Below are 15,699 nucleotides of genomic sequence, written 5' to 3'. Positions count from 1 at the left end.
GGACTGAGTCTACCAAGTTGATCACAGTCCTCGGGGGAGGACTTGTCCTGGAGGAGGTGGGAATGGAGGGTGGGCTGGGGGTAAGGGGAGGACGTGGGAGGGGGGAGAATAGGGGAACCCATGGCTGATATGTAGAACTGAATGATATTGTAAAATAAAAAATATATATAAAAAAAAATGTCTAAGCATGTAGGAACAGACTGGTTTGTGGAGGATGATGTCTTGGACTCGATATTTTATCTAAGAATATAAACGTAATTTGACTTATAGTTGTATTTAAAGCAACTATTTCTTGAAAAAAGTTGTGTGTGTTTTTTTTTAACTGCTTCAAGCCAGAAAATAAAATACTGGTAAGTTCTCTCTCTCTGTAAAGCCATTGTATTATAGATAAGACAACAGAGCCAGAGTCAACCTTTAGGGGCCGATAACAGAATCTGAATGGTACCACCCTCCTCAGTATCTACAGAATAAAAGATCTTAAACGGGACAGCAGTATCATTGTTTAAAAAATCACCACCCGTCAGTGAATAAACATGCATATGTGTAATGCATATTATAGTGTATGTAAGTATGTATAATGCATATACGAACAAAATGAGGAACGGAGAGAGGAGGGTGGGAGGGAGGGAAAAGTGAATGAAAGAATGAGGCCACGAACCAAGCATCCCCCTCAACGTAATTATGTCACCGCAATGGAATTATGTCCACCCCCTTGATGTAAAAATGAGCTGCAACTTCTGAAGCATTTCTTGGTTTGGAATAAAATGCACCACCCCAAAATTATAAAACACAAATTTAGTCAAAAGGCTATGACAGGACTCAGAAAAACACACAAGGAAGAAAGACTTCGGTGCACTTTCATGCTGGTGATTTTTCTTTTTTTAAATGTAAGCTGCTAATATTTTAACAAAAAAAAAAAGAACCCCAAAGTTGCATATTTATATTGTACACAAACTGAAACATTAAGTGCCTTTTAGCACAGTGTACACATGCTCACAAAACTCAAGTTACACACTTAAAACAATCTGCATAATAACACAGGAAAAGTTCTGAAATACATAAAAGCATTAATATTTTCTATAAAACTATAGTGAGAACATCAATTTGCTACAAGCATATAAAAACATCAAGTGCTTTCTGGGAGTTTCAAGTTCTCTTCACAGCATCACTTGCTCACCAACGTCCTCCTCCAGTACTCAGTATGGACTTTTGCCTTAAGAGGTTGGTTTACTTTGCAGGTACATTAGAAGCTCAAGAAAACAGACCCAACAATTATGCAATAGAATTACGTCATAACAACTTAATTGCACATTATGCTTTGAAAGTAGGTTTGGATGAAGTTCTCAACCACTTTGGTATATGTTCCTCAGGGACTTCTACTACAAATAACAGAAAATCTAAGTTCCTTCAATCCCCGTTCTGCATTAAAATGGACAAGTCTTTGGTTAAAGGTCCACATTTTGGGCATTTATCATCAATTAAAATGGTCCCCAAACCGCTAAGTGGTGCTGTGTCCTGGTTCACAGACGTCACATAACCTGTTTCTGATGCAGCTGGATGCTTTGATGTTCATCTGCTAGGTTACGGCCTGCGTCAGTCTTTTGCTACCAACAGAGAAATCACCAGCGTTTCACTTCTGAGTTTTCTGTCGTAAACTGTACACCAATTTGCAGTTAACTACAGACACTCCCACAGAAGGTGATTAAGATTAGAGAGCTAGAGAGCATTCAATTTAGATTTAGCTTATCCTGACAGGTCAGTATTAGGTTGTAGGTGAATCTGCATTAACTACAGTAAGTTGCCAGATAATGCTTATTTAAAAACCCCAAACCATTCCACGTACAAGAGAAACTGTGGCAAATGTATAAAACAGCAGATATACAAGGCGAACACCAAACATACTTTATTAGCACGAAAAAGCAGCCAGAACAAGGCACAGCAAGCAGAAGCAGACGTTAGCAGTCAACGGGTTAGTGTTGCATACAAATATAGCGTTTCTTTTCAGTAGCCTGGCAATAGCCAGGGGGTTGTAAAATAACCTCTGCAGCAGCTGGCGTGGACCCAGGAGCGCTCACCAGCGGGCACAGAGCACAGTGACAGACAACAAGAATGGACTTGGCTACTGTAGTGCAAATGTCTAGGACGGAGCCGAGAACTCAGTCCGACACTGAGGAGGCAACACTAGACTCTGACGGTACTTCCCGAAGCGGTCACTCAAGTTGTATTACGTACTAGTCTAAGTGACAAGAAGGTGCCAAGGAACGTTATTTACAGACATCATGGTTGTACAGTACCTTTAAATCTGCAATGTAGGTTTTCTGTGAAGAATTAACTGCACTAAAATGCTATAAACTGTACTTAAGTAATTCGGCTATGAGCTTACAACAAAGAGATAAATACTGCTGTCCAAATGACTAATTAGAGTTTAACATAACTCAACATCAGCAACCAGTGTAGTCACTATTATCTGATGTGTCTGGGCATCTTCTGGTCTCATTTCCCTCTGGGTTCACAAACTCAAGGGCACAGGAGAAGATCCAATTCTGATGAAACAATGTGTGGACTGCACATGTCAACTTAGGAAAACAATCCCACTTGAACTCCAACTGCGCCTGTCTGCAGTCACAGCGCTCATCCCAGATGAGTACTGAGGACTTTGAAACACACTCTATTACTAACTCTAAGTCTGAAGTTTTAAGAACTATCCTAGAGACCTTGGCTTACTTCCGAGTCTCCTTCTCTGGGGAGAAAAGGAGACTGACCATAGACCACATCGACAATGCACAATGCCCCGTGGCCAGAAAAGTTGCGTTTTTGTTTTGTTTTGTTTTTTTTTCTCGAAAAGGAAGGCAGTCTTTTCTTATTTGTTTTGGACTTTCAAAGCTTGATTTATAGTTAACTACAAACATTACTACTTTTGGAAGGTTATAGAAAAATTCTTAGAAAAAATAATTTCAAACATTAGTCACACTGTTGAAATACCCATCCAATATTAATAATTTGTTCTTCAGTAAGAAATAGAATTCTTCATAGCAAACGCCCCAGAGCTGCCTCACTCCGGCGTCACTGCCGTCTCAAAGCACACTGCTCACTAACTAGCTGTGTCCCCCGACCCTGGACACCCGCAAACCCTCTGTTGTTTCTCGGCACCTGCCTGTGCACCGGAAGAGCCCACTGGAGAGAGGCTAAAGACTAGGCTCACATTCCGGGTGGAAAACCCTAGCAGCCGACTCTGTGCCTCCCATGGGTGTATACTGTCGGACGCACAGGAGAGCAGCCCCTGGGAATGCCCCTCGGGGACAGGGGTTACTTGGCCTTGACTGGTTCTCGCTCTAACCAGCGGACCCTGACCTTCTGTTTATAGTGATACTCTTTGAGAAAGTCCTGTAACACTGACGGCAGAGGGAGCCCACCGATCCCGTCATACGTGGTGCACCTGCAGATCACCGCCCGGCAGATGTACTGCAGGCTGAAAGGAAAAGTCCTGTTCAGTGAGATCGTAAGCAACGGTTCAAAAAACATGCAGGAGCTGGGGTCTTTGTAATGCTCCAGGAGGCCCGTGACGGTGGAGGAGTGGAACACACAGGGGTCATGGGCATCGAAGCTGAAGTTGTGGTTCCACTGCTCGATCCGGGCGTGCAGCGATCTGTTGTAGCGGCGGAAGCTCACAGAGAAGAGGTAGTCCTCCTGCGCAGAGTCCCTGAGCAAAAACGTGCCTTCCGGTTTCCCTTCCAGAAGGGCTTCTGCTTCGTAGCGGTCCATCACGCCCCAGTAGCAGGGATTGCCTGTGATCTGAAGCAAGTCCGGCACGAGGCAGTGTATGTAATCGATCTGCGTGTGAACCTTCCAAGCCCCCTGTCTGCTCACGTGCGAGTGGCTGTCCCCGGACACCTGGCGCTGCTTCTGCCTCCGCGACTGCAGACACAGGGTGGTGGAGTCCTCCTCCGGGTCACACGTCGGCGGTGGGGCTGCAGCCCCATCCCCGCTCAGTTCCGTCATCCCCGGGGCTAGCTTTGGTCCCAGTTTACACAGGGGGTTAACCTGCGCGGTGGCTTCGAAGGTGTGTATTTGTGCATTGGGAGGGGGGTCCACGCCCTCCTCGATACTGAGCCGCCTCCTCTCTCGGAGCCTATCCTCTTCGTCTTCTGTAGACACCAGTGAGGGATCAAACGTGTCGAAGAACGCCGAATGTGGGCTCACGGGAGCTGTGTGCTGCTTAATCAAATGCCACTTCTGGGCTAGATCCGAGCCAGCAGGAAAAGGGCATTTCTCCAGCATTAATTCAGAAAGATGAATTTTTCTCTTATTGGAAAAGAGAGGCTTTGACTGCTTGCTGTAAGTTCTCATGGGGAAACACAAACCCACAGTGTCCTGGAGCCTCTGCCTCAGAGAGCGGCTGCCGACCGCCCTGCTGGAAACGCTGTCCATGTCGTGCACCGAGCTGACCCCATAGCGCCGCTCTCGCCTCTGCAGGCCGCTTCGAGTTCTACCAAACTTCTTCTCAGTATCCAGTGAACTCTGGGTCTTCGTGGAACAGGAATGTTTCTTCTTCCCTCCCCACGGGGCATGTCGCGAATAGGAGTCTCTTCGAGCAAGCCTGGCTCCCGGGGTGGCGCACAAGTCGCTGTCCTTCTCAATGCTTATTTCAACCACCTGAGGGATCTCGGCGGCGCAGTTTTGGTTTCGTCTTGCAAAGCTCTTTGAAGGGCTTAGTCCCAGCTGTAAGGCAACGTTTTCTCTCAAGGGACTGCTCTGCTGCTGGGGAGCGGCCTCGCCCAGGCTGATGCTTTTCTCTTGGACAGACAGACACCTGCTGGAGCTCATGTCCACATTCTCACCGCGGCTTCCTCCTTCATGGTTGAACAGAGCCTGGCACCTGTGTTTCAAGTTGTTCCACATCTTCCCCACTTTATCCATTGATTAGAAGAGCTAAGGAAACAAAGGGAAAGAGAAAAACAAGTTAGTCTGCGAGGCCTGTGCAGCTGGAAACTGCAGAAACTCAGGCAAGAACTGGCCTTACACGGCCCAGAGGCTCCACAGCCACTCTGGGCAGCCGAGTCCACACTTTCATTTCCTTTCAGAGAGAAGTCCAGTTAACTGAAAGGAAGTAAGCTATCTCAAACTACGCCTGCTTTTTCCCAGGCAACAGCTGAATTCCGTTATGACTCTGGATTGCATCTCTTCACCTGAAGTAACTAGACATCTCAGGTATTTAAAGGGAAAATAGGTACTTAATTTCAAAAGTTGTAATAACCAGGTTTTGGTTATTAAGGTTATTAACTAGGTTTATTAAGGTGCTCGCTGCCAACCTTGCTGGTATGAGGTCAGTTCTCTGGCCCTACACGGTGGAAAGGACAGAGTCCTGCAAGTTGTTTTCTGACGTTACACACTCACTTATGAACACACATCCAATGTAATCTAAAGGTTACTTTTTAAAATTAAGTTTTAATAATCAAGATCGCATTTGTGTAAACCCTTAAAATTAGTTCAAAACATTTCAACAGTAATTTCCCCAATATTTCTTGCTAACCCTCCCTTGGTTTCTACAAGTAACAGGCTCATCTCTTGGTAAAGCCCCATCTTGTGTCCCCACTCCACAACGTATCCATTTTATCCAGGCTTCCAAGGAAGCAGTTTGAGCAGGAAGGAGAAGGTGAAGGAGGAGAGAAGAATACTTTCCGCTTGAAGGCAAGGGCGTCTTTAACCCCCTAGTGCTCGTGGTGGACGAGGAAAATCAACAGGAATGGAAAAGGCTGCGACACGGTAGCCCCAGCAAGACAGAGGCGCGAGCCAGACATCTGCCAGCTGTTTTCACCCACCCCCAAATAAAAACCACTTAAAAAGACAGTTTATGGTACTCCCCAAAACCAGCGAAGACTCCGACAGACAGCCCTCACTGCAGGGTCAGAGCTGCTAGAGGACACGGAAAACCCACTTAAACCACCTTAAATCACATCAGAGAACTTCCATCACACGCTGTCCGTTCTGTCATTTAATAAACAGTCTTTTAACCTTCCCGCACTCATCAACTTGGTAAGCACTATTCCTCACAATCATCATGAATACTGGGGACCAGCTTTAGGTGTGTTCTGTGATTGTGCCGAGTCAGCAATGCTGACACGCTCATGTGAATTCTTTTGATCATCAACACTTGTTTTTAAAAAGGAAACATGTTACTATTGCATGCACATGTTGGTGTGCACAGTTGCAAGCATGCCATGTCGGGCAGGGGGAGGTGAGGGAACTCTGGGGAGCTGGTTCCCTGCTGGTATGGGTTCTGACAACCCTTGTAAGCAAGCACCCTGATGGGCAGCCGAGCCATCTCATCAGCTTGTGTTTCCTAGAGTTCAGGGACAATGGTCATTTCTTAAGTTCCTTAGGCATCTCCCTGGTCACTTCTTACAGACCAGGCTTCTGGATCAACAATGTTCTTCACCCAACAGCAACACCAGCATGGGAATGTGCATCTACCCAAAAGGTGCTTTCTGAGGACTCCATAGTAAAGGACATGGTGAGCCCGAAGGATGCGCACGCACAGGGAAGCCAGTGTCTACTGGGTGGGGTTCGAAGCCCTCAACACTAACACAGCTGTGCTTGGCTGTCTCCTCGCTGTTCATCTTCTGTTAAATTAACACTTCAGCTCTTTTCTCCCAAGGCCTGTTCCACACAGACTAACTCCTGCCCCGTTCCTGGTGACTACGGTCTTTGTAGGTGTGCTTTTCCAACATCTCAGCCCCACCCTCGTTCCTTCCTTCTTTAAGCATTTAAAAACCTCTGCTCAACTCACAGCTTCAAGTTCAAGTTCTGTTAGAAGGCTCTTTGGTTTGAGATTCATTATGTAGCCTAGGCTAGCTCTGAACCTGTGGCAATCCTGCCAAAACCTTCCAAGCAGTAGGGTTACGGGAGTGGGCCACCTCGCCCTGCTCTAAAAGGTTTTAAAGCAAGAAACATCACCATTAGCCACATTCTTCTAGTCATGCCCATCCCCAGAAATTCAAGAAAATTACTAAGTTCTTAATGAGCCGTTTCTGTAGGTATTTTTCTGTTTCTGGATAACATGTTTGTAGTGTTACTAATTCGTCTCTCAGTACTGGAGATTATCTGATGACTGTAAATTGAAGATGGTGGGTTTTGATCTTCAGATCACGGTATCAATGTACATTTTCCCTTAACCTTCTTTCCACGAAAGAGCTAAAGCCCATTTTCTGGTTAAATTAACATTGACTGTTTTCACTCTGACCACACGAATGTTGTCCAGAGGCCAGCCATTTCCCTTCTTACACCACTGCTTCTCTTCCCTGTCTTCTTGGTATCTGAGTGTTCAACAGATCGTCAGCAACCCTCGGTGAAGACCGACAACGGCCGGCAGTGCCATCCTGTGACTCTCTTTTTTTTTTTTTTTTTTTTCTGAGACAGGGTTTCTCTGTGTAGCTTTGCGCTTTTCCTGGATCTTGCTCTGTAGACCAGGCTGACCTCGAACTCACAAAGATCCACCTGCCTCTGCCTCCCAAGTGCTGGGATTAAAGGTGTGAGCGCCACCGCCTGGCGTGACTCTCCTTTTTTATGTTATTCCGGCAATTTATTTCTCTTCTATCATAAACTATCCTATTTCATTCTTGTTTTTTTTTTCCTCTTCCAGAATAAAATCCTGGCTTAGAAATAATTTATTCTGGCAAGTGTGGGAGCATCACCCCACTATTTTCCAGTTTCAAGCGTAGCCCTTGAAAACTAACACTACCAATTTCTCGTCTTCTCTATGTGACCTGTGTTTACTTTCTGAAAATAACCTAACTGATTCTCTTCCCAGTGCAGGACCTCCACGTTCCCCGTGCTGAGTCTTCTGATGCCCACCGCCCTCTCCTTTCCTTTCAATAGAATACACTCAACTAGACTTCCTTTTCTACTCGGACAGACTTGACTTTGGTTCCCAACTTCTGTGGTAGAGGTGGAGTCATCCTGAACAAATGTGGCCTGTGACCTGTTTTTGTAGGGACGTGCTCTAAAGATGACTTAATTTTTTAAAATTTATTTTTATGTGTAGGGTTTGTGCGCGCGTGTGTGTCTCCACATGTACATCTGTGTATTATACATGTGCCTGGTGCCCATGGAGGCTAGAAGATGGCGTTACTGGGACTGACATGAGCCACCATGTGGGTATTGGGAATTAGGCCTGGGTCCTCTGGAAGAGCAGTCAGTGCTTGTAACCACTGAGCCAACTCTCAAGTTCCCAGTTTTAAATTTTTAAAGGGATTTAAAAAACAAAACAAACAAACAAAAAAAAAAAACCAGGTTGGACATAGTGGTGGATCTCTTTATTCCCAGCACTCAGGAGGCAGAGGCAGGCAGGGGGATCTCTGAGTTCAAGGCCAGTCAGGGCCTATATTGAAAGACCTTTTGGGGTTGGGGTAGACAGGCAAGACATGGACCAAAACCAAAGCCCCACAAAGAACACTTCACAGGAATTATATGTAACATACAAAACCAAAATTTTCTTTCCGGTCCTTTTCAGAAAGTTGACTGTGCCCTAGCTAGACTGTAGAGTTTTGAGATAACAAAGAGGTGCCATCTAAACACAAAAGGAGTTGTCACACTCAAGAAACTCCCAAGTCCAACTTTTTTCTGAGTTTACAGATTCTGTTGCTCTCTGAAGACGTTTTCCTATCAAACAAATTATACATGAAGAAGTGACCATCTTACAAAACAACCAAACCTAAACCCACACATCTCACGCAGCTGCTCATAAGCTCCATGAACCATTAGGACATGCAGAACACATCTACACCATCAGGGAACACAGGGGTTGTTTGACCACTGTTCCTGGGGAGACCCACAATCCACACCTACCGTCGACCCCAGAAAGGAACTGCATGACAAGAGGTAGTACAGACACCACCAAGTCCATCTTGTGAACCCTGAGCAGACTGGGGTCACTTACAGGTCAGGAATGACTCAAAGGCATGTGATGTAAATCTGCAGCTCTAAAGTGAACGGTATCCCCTGTACAAGTGTTACAGAAATGAGGAGAAAGGTATCCCAGCAGTCAGGAGCCAAGGAATACCACAGTCACACTGCACGACAAACTACACACCAGCAACCTATTGGGAAAGACACAGAGGATGGCTGCCTCTGCTTGGGCCAGATGCTGCAGAGCCAGATGCTGCAGAGAACTGAATGGGAGGCGGTCTTATATAGGGTTTCTTGGGGGCAGGGTTTTCCAGAGATTTCAAGCTCAGGGACTGGTGGATTTTCAAAGCCAGGAACTGGGCTCAGGCATTTTTACCCTACAGGCAAGGCATTACTTACAGGGGCAGGAATGACTCAAAGACAGCTGTGTCACCAAGGCCAACCCCAGCATGGGTGACAGCTCACAAAGCTGGAAACATAGCTTGACAGGCTGGAGAGTGGGGAGGATCCTTTCCAGGTACCTCTCAGTTAGTCTAAACTTCTTCCAGGCAGCTCGTCTGACCTCAGTCGTCTCTGCAGCTCGACTCCACTCATCTGAGCAGAAGTGGGAGTGTGTGGGTAGGGCCTAGAGAATCTGGTCAGTTTCAGGGACTTCCTGGAGCTATGCTTAGCTGTTTACCTTCCTGCTTAAGGAGATTGCTGCAGAGGTGGGATGTTTTAATATTGGAGGAAACCGGGGCAACATTCTACCCTTCCTTCCGTTCTTACACTCTTTCTGCTCCCTTTTCAGCAATGATCCCAGAGCCTTGGAGAGGGTGACTACAGATGTCCACCTACGGCAAAGAAATAGGTCACCATGTCACAGTGGCAGTCACCTGTTCTCAGGAGCTTCACACTGCTTATGAATTGAGCTGATCTATGGACGTAAACACGTTTGGAAGACAGTTCAGACAGTTTGATAGGCATATCACACCCATCTAAAAAGTCACAGAAGTTGCTTCCCCGTTGGGACCTCTGACTCCCTAGCTATAGGTCTGTTCGGGCTCCCAGTGCCAGGCTCGACTCCTGCTTGTGGGGCAGGCCCTAAGTCCAATCCGAAGGCTGTTGTTCTTATCCACAGAGCCAAGCCACTAGTACACACGGAGGCACATTCTGCCGGGCATTTTGGTGTTACAGCATGATGGGTCCGGAGCCACGCGGGAATGTTTGTGGCAATTCTCCACCGTTAGCCTGCATGGCCCCCTTTGGCACTCTGAAAAACAGCCAGCAGCGTGGGAGTTTCCAGTCCAGTCCCAGCTTCATTTCTCCATGTCCTACAGCCAAAGCGTGCTCACGTAGGGTCTTCAGCAATGCGGTCTTACCGTCCAGTTCTGGTATACAACCAACAGCAGTAGCTATAAAGGCTTGTGGGGTCTTGGGCTTCCTTGGCCAACATCACAGGAAGGTAGGCCACCCCTGGCATAGGGTTTCCATTCAATAAGCTTATGGCCTCCAGCAATGCTCTTCTCCACCCATGTAGTGTACCTTTTGGATGTTTTTCTCTCCCTTCGATTAACCGAGTCCCAGGAGGATGGTAAAGCGGGCAGAAGTACCAGTGCGCCTGGGTGTCTCTCTGATGGCTTTCCAAATCTCAGCACTCAGAGACCAGCATTCCGTCATCTACATAACCAAGTCTTTTCCAGAGGATAGGCAACATCCGGAACCACCATCTCATAAAAACGGTGGAGTTCCAAAGAGGAGCTTGGTGAAGCACTCTGACATTCTTTCTTGCCTGGTCTCAGCAAGGGAAACAGATACTAAAGTCCTAAACAAGCAACATGGAAACATCCATTTGGATCAACTGCTTCCTCCACAGATGAAGGCACAAAGCATGGACAGGGGGAGCTAACTTAATTAGTTCCCTGTAACCCTTGGTCAGTCTCTGGGAGCCATTGTGTTTCCGTATCCTGGAGCCCCTCCAAGGAGCCTCCTATTTCTCCATACCTAATGAACTCCCCTACTCCGGCAAAGGGGAACGTGGTCTTCTTTCCCCTGCTGGCTCCTGGGTCGGGCGGCCGGGCTCTGGTTTGGTACTGTGGATGCAGCTGTGGCGTTTGCCTCCTCATTCACCACACCTGGCCGTTGGGGGAGGAGATCCTGATTGGGCAAACCATGTCCACCCTAGCAGAAGCTCCCCGCTCAGTCTGGGGGGATAATTATCTACCTGGGACAGACTTGGTCATCTTCACCTGTACTGTTCTAGCATGGATGTCTCCTCAGGCTTCAAGGCCCTCCAGAAGCCCCCGAGCAGCACACAACTTGGCCGTCTATAACTTTTTCCTTAGGAAATCTTGTCACCTTTGTCTCCGAGGAACCCCGACAGACCTCCTCCTCTGCTTTACCGCTTTCTTCTCTGTTTCTTTCTTTCTTTTTGTTTGTTCAAGACTGTGTAGCTCTGTCTGTCCTGGAACTCACTCTGTAGACCAGGCTGGCCTCGAACTCAGAGATCCGCCTGCCTCTGCCTCCTGAGTGCTGGAATTAAAGGCGTGCGCCACCACTGTCAGGCAACCATTATTTTTTTAATCACCTCTAGGTTTTCTTAATAAACGAACACTGTCTACACACTGGTCTAAGTTACTGGCATCTGTCAAATCCGCTCCTTTTTATAAAGATCTTCCTCCGCTGAAGGGCTCAGCAAGGCCATTAAAGCTCCACACCAGCTGCTCCAACCAACTTCTCTTTAACTCCTCTGTGAACACAGTTCTATCTGGCCCAGTGAACTGGGGTTCAAACACAGCTTCCTCTATTCCCAGTTCCCTCAGAAGTGTCTGCCTCCTCCACGGTCCCTCCCCCTGCTATTTGTAGGACCTCAGAGGGAGAGAAGCAAGTGGCCCTAATGGCCTTGGTGAGCCATCCCATCAGGGGCTGACTGCCTCATACAGTCTCAGCCTTTCTTAAGAGACGGTAGTGACATTACTCAGTTTTTCTGTCTCCTGCAGTCAAGCTGGTGCCATCTGCTCCCAAGGTTCCACAGCCTCACAAGCCAGGCTGACAGGCTCTTTCTCTGCTTGTTTAAGTCTTCCCTGGCTCCAGCAGCTCAGGTGCCGAGTATTTCCTGACCACCCTAGTTTCTTGCACAGGACCATGGGTGAGGAAGGTCCCCATCTGCACGCTGGATCAGATTTTTCCCTTCTTCTACTGAAGGCTGGATTCGAGGGCTCTCTATCACTTTTACCACCTCTCATCCTCCCGTTCATCTACGTTGCTTGTCAAACCAGAGGCTACATGGAGGACGCGGCAGCATCTCCTTGTTACAATTGCTCCTCTGCACAAACAAGCTCCTGCTTGGCCGCCATCTTGGCCTCTGATGCGTTTTAACGACACACAAGAGAGGCAGGCAACCCTTTGCTGATGCTTAATGACAATCTTGACCTTCATGCTGGAATCTCAAAGACTGTGAGATTCCCTCTAAACTTTTAACTGTTTTCAGGGCAACTCCATATTCACATGGTGGCCCTGCTCACCAAGCAGGCATGCCACTCCACACCACACGATGAAGACTGCCATCCTGGGAGGGACAGTCCTAATGCTGGCGGCTCAGCCTCAGTTGCTACCCAGAGCAAGAACCGCGCGACTGCTGTGGCACAAACATGCCATCAGAAAAGGACAGCCCTATCAGAATGGCCTCCAGGGCTGCTCCCGCTCGGGCTGCTCAGTCTCGGTAGCGCGCCCTGTCACACACAGCCAGGCTATGTGCTCACCCCTCTCCAACTCATCTTTGGGCCTGCCTGGGAGGACGCCAATCATGTTGTATGACAAAATTTTTCTTGAGAAGACCCAGCACATGTCTACTCACCCCAGATACCACGACAGACCAAAGGACAGATATCACCAAAGTCCATCTTGGTGAACCATGACTGGGGTCACTTAAGGAACAGAAATGACTCAAAGACAGCTGCATCACCAAGGCCCACCCCAGCACAGACAGCTAACAAACCTGGGAACCTGGAGCCCACTGCACAGCCTACAGACAGCTCAACATGGAGAGTGTGCTTTCCAGGCGCTGACCTCGTCAGGCAACTCAGCTGGGTTCTGCCTCTTCTAGGCAGCTGGCCAGGCCTCACAGTCCTCTTGCGGCCTGGCTCCACTCATGAAGAGGATCTTCAGCTTTTATTGCTTACTACTGCTGACTCTGGCGGAGCAGGGCCTAGGGAATCTGGTCAGTTTCAGGGACTTCCGGAAGCTCTTGAGTTTTTTCCTTCCTGTTTAAGGAGCTTCCTGCAGGATGGGATGTTACAATGTCAGAGGAAACTTACACAAGAAGATGAGAGCTTCCAGCACCAAAGCCCCGGAGGTTCCACAGACGAACATGCCAAGTCAGGTCTCTTAATATGGAGACTCTCCAGACTGCACTGTGACAAAACTCTATTCCACAGACGGTCTTTGGGGAAGACAGTGGGGCCTACTTTGTTTAAGTTTAAAAATTCTGACAGTGATTGATAGTTGAGGCAAAAATTAAGAATGCATTTCAAATATCTTAATGTTACATTTGAGTTTCTGTCGCTAACTTTTTGGAAATGTACTTAGTTTAGAGCAGAAATCTTTTGAGATATACATTACAACTCTTTTACTTTGTGGTTTCATACAGTTATATAGGGTCAAAAGAAGCACTAAATGTCAAGTGTATCTACTTCTAGAATGAAAGTGCACATCTATTACAATCTTTCTTAGCTATTCAAAACAATTCTCTATATAGTTATTACGTTCCTCAAGGAGTAAAAATTTGAAATTGGTTTCATAATGCATTTGTAAGTTAAATGGCATTTGTTGAAAACTATTTAATAGAATAATAAATTAGAATTAAGGAAAATCAGGTCGAATTCCATTACTACAAGAATTCACATTGAAGAAGCTAACTAGTACAAAGGCTCTCTACACCCAGCCGTACCTATTACCCACTTTCTAGAAAACAGAGGAACTGAAGTAGTTTCCAGGAGTGCACTGCAGTGCGACCGACCACCCCAGGTGTTCTGAGAAATAGATTCAGCAAGTTGTGAGACAACGCATGGCACCATGGGAGGAAAGACTCGGCCGGAGCCGACTCAGCTCAGCAACCCCCCCCCCCCCCCCCAGCACACGTGAAGCACTTCCACGACAGGAAGGAAAGTAGGTCTAGTGGACGGATCAAAGTCTTTCTGGCAAGCCGGTACAGGAGACGGACAGTTTTTCTGCTATTCTTCAGGCATTTCAGGGTTTGGAAAATGATACTACCATGTTAATACGACCATTAGGGCTGACCCACAAGTCTAGGGATGCATGGCAGTCATATTTTTAAACATCTTGGAAGAATCTGAGAACTATATAAAAAACATGTATTTTTAATTACCTAAACACTATGTGTGACTTTGTTATCTGTTGTTATCCATTAGATGGCTATTTATCATTAGTGCTAACATTAGGCTGAAACACATGCAATAGATCTATATAAAAGTTGTTTTACGAGTTTAAATGATCATATAATTCAACCTCCCAAGTTACACTACTACAATGTACACAATGTAACAATAAAGGGATGTATGTGAACTCAAAAAAACTGTGAGTTATACTGTCAGTTATAATGGGTTCCAGACCTGCTGATGCCACTTATATTAAATGACAGGATTTAATTAATGCTGATCAACATAATGGAATGTGGGAAGATTGGAAGCCTAAGTAGAATGATTTTTGGAATACTCAATGAAAATAGTTGAATGAATTGAAAAATCATGTAGCAAAGACCTATAAAGAGCCTAAATTTAGAACGTATCAAGAGAGTTAAAAAACTTAAAAACTCAAACTGGCTTCTGGTATGTTCAGATAGAGTTCTCTAAGATGGAAGGTAGGGACCCGCCAAGAGATACTCTCATCTCAACCTAGGACCAGCTCCCTTAACCAAAAGCTGACAACCCTGTAATTACATTTGCTAAAAATCAGAGCTAGATTTTAATGTGTGAATCATCTGATTAAAATCTACAGACAGCTGGTCCGGACTGTGTCGGATAAGAGCCGCGCCTCAGCAAACATTAGGTCTCAATGATGGCAACATTAAATAATACAGTCTTAACCATCACAGCAAGACAGCCTGTCTGCAGTCAGTGACTAGGAACTCCTGGGGAGGTGGTCCTCAGAATTTTGTCCTGAAGAATGAAAAGGAATGAATTAGGACAAAGAGAATACATAAATGTTTTGATAGAGCAGAGGAGGGAGCATGAACAACGGCGGCTCAAGTCAGCACAGCCTAGGAGGTAAGGCAGGGGGTGCTGAGAGGAAGCGGCAGAGAAGCAGGCTTTGGAGTCCATGCTACAGGAGCACAGGACTAGGCTGGGGCCCACTGAAGACGAATGCAAGTACGAGCTCAATTAATAGCTGACGGGGTGGCGCACACCTTTGATCCCGGCACTTAGGAGGCAGAGGCAGGTGGATCTCTATGATTAGTTCGAGGCCAGCCTGGTCTACAGAACAAGTTCCAGGACAGCCAGGACTACACAGAGAAACCCTATCTCAAATGACAACAAAACCCCAAACCCAAACAAACAAAAAGCTCAGTTAACAACAGAGATGGAGGTGAGATGTTCAGAAGTCAAATCTATAAGGACTGAGGATGCAGAATGAGGAACTGGAAGTGGGCAAGACAACTTGGGCAGGTTTCTAGCTTGGGCAAATGGGTGATAGAGATGCTTTTTCTGAGAAAGGACATGTAAGGCAGAAGTGTGTCAGCAAGTCAGGGTTTGGAGAAAGATAATCAATTTAACTTTTGAAATGCTGTGATTAAGATTA

General features: G+C 46.5%; 1 protein-coding gene across 2 annotated transcripts in view; it reads right to left on the bottom strand.

Moving 5' to 3' along the window:
* Window positions 1-846: 846 nt before the first annotated feature.
* Socs5 (suppressor of cytokine signaling 5) overlaps window positions 847-15,699 on the bottom strand; it is a 39,262-nt gene continuing 24,409 nt past the window's right edge. For both annotated transcript variants that reach the window (XM_016005042.3, XM_006986490.4), the window contains exon 2: window positions 847-4,929. In XM_016005042.3, coding sequence (XP_015860528.2) covers window positions 3,307-4,917 — 1,611 coding nt within the window. In that variant the 5' untranslated portion in view covers window positions 4,918-4,929 and the 3' untranslated portion in view covers window positions 847-3,306. The remainder of the gene's footprint in view (window positions 4,930-15,699) is intronic.

The sequence above is a fragment of the Peromyscus maniculatus genome, chromosome 22, assembly GCF_049852395.1.
Source record: "Peromyscus maniculatus bairdii isolate BWxNUB_F1_BW_parent chromosome 22, HU_Pman_BW_mat_3.1, whole genome shotgun sequence".
Classification (NCBI taxonomy): domain Eukaryota; kingdom Metazoa; phylum Chordata; class Mammalia; order Rodentia; family Cricetidae; genus Peromyscus; species Peromyscus maniculatus.
This window is presented reverse-complemented; position numbering and strand designations above follow the sequence as displayed.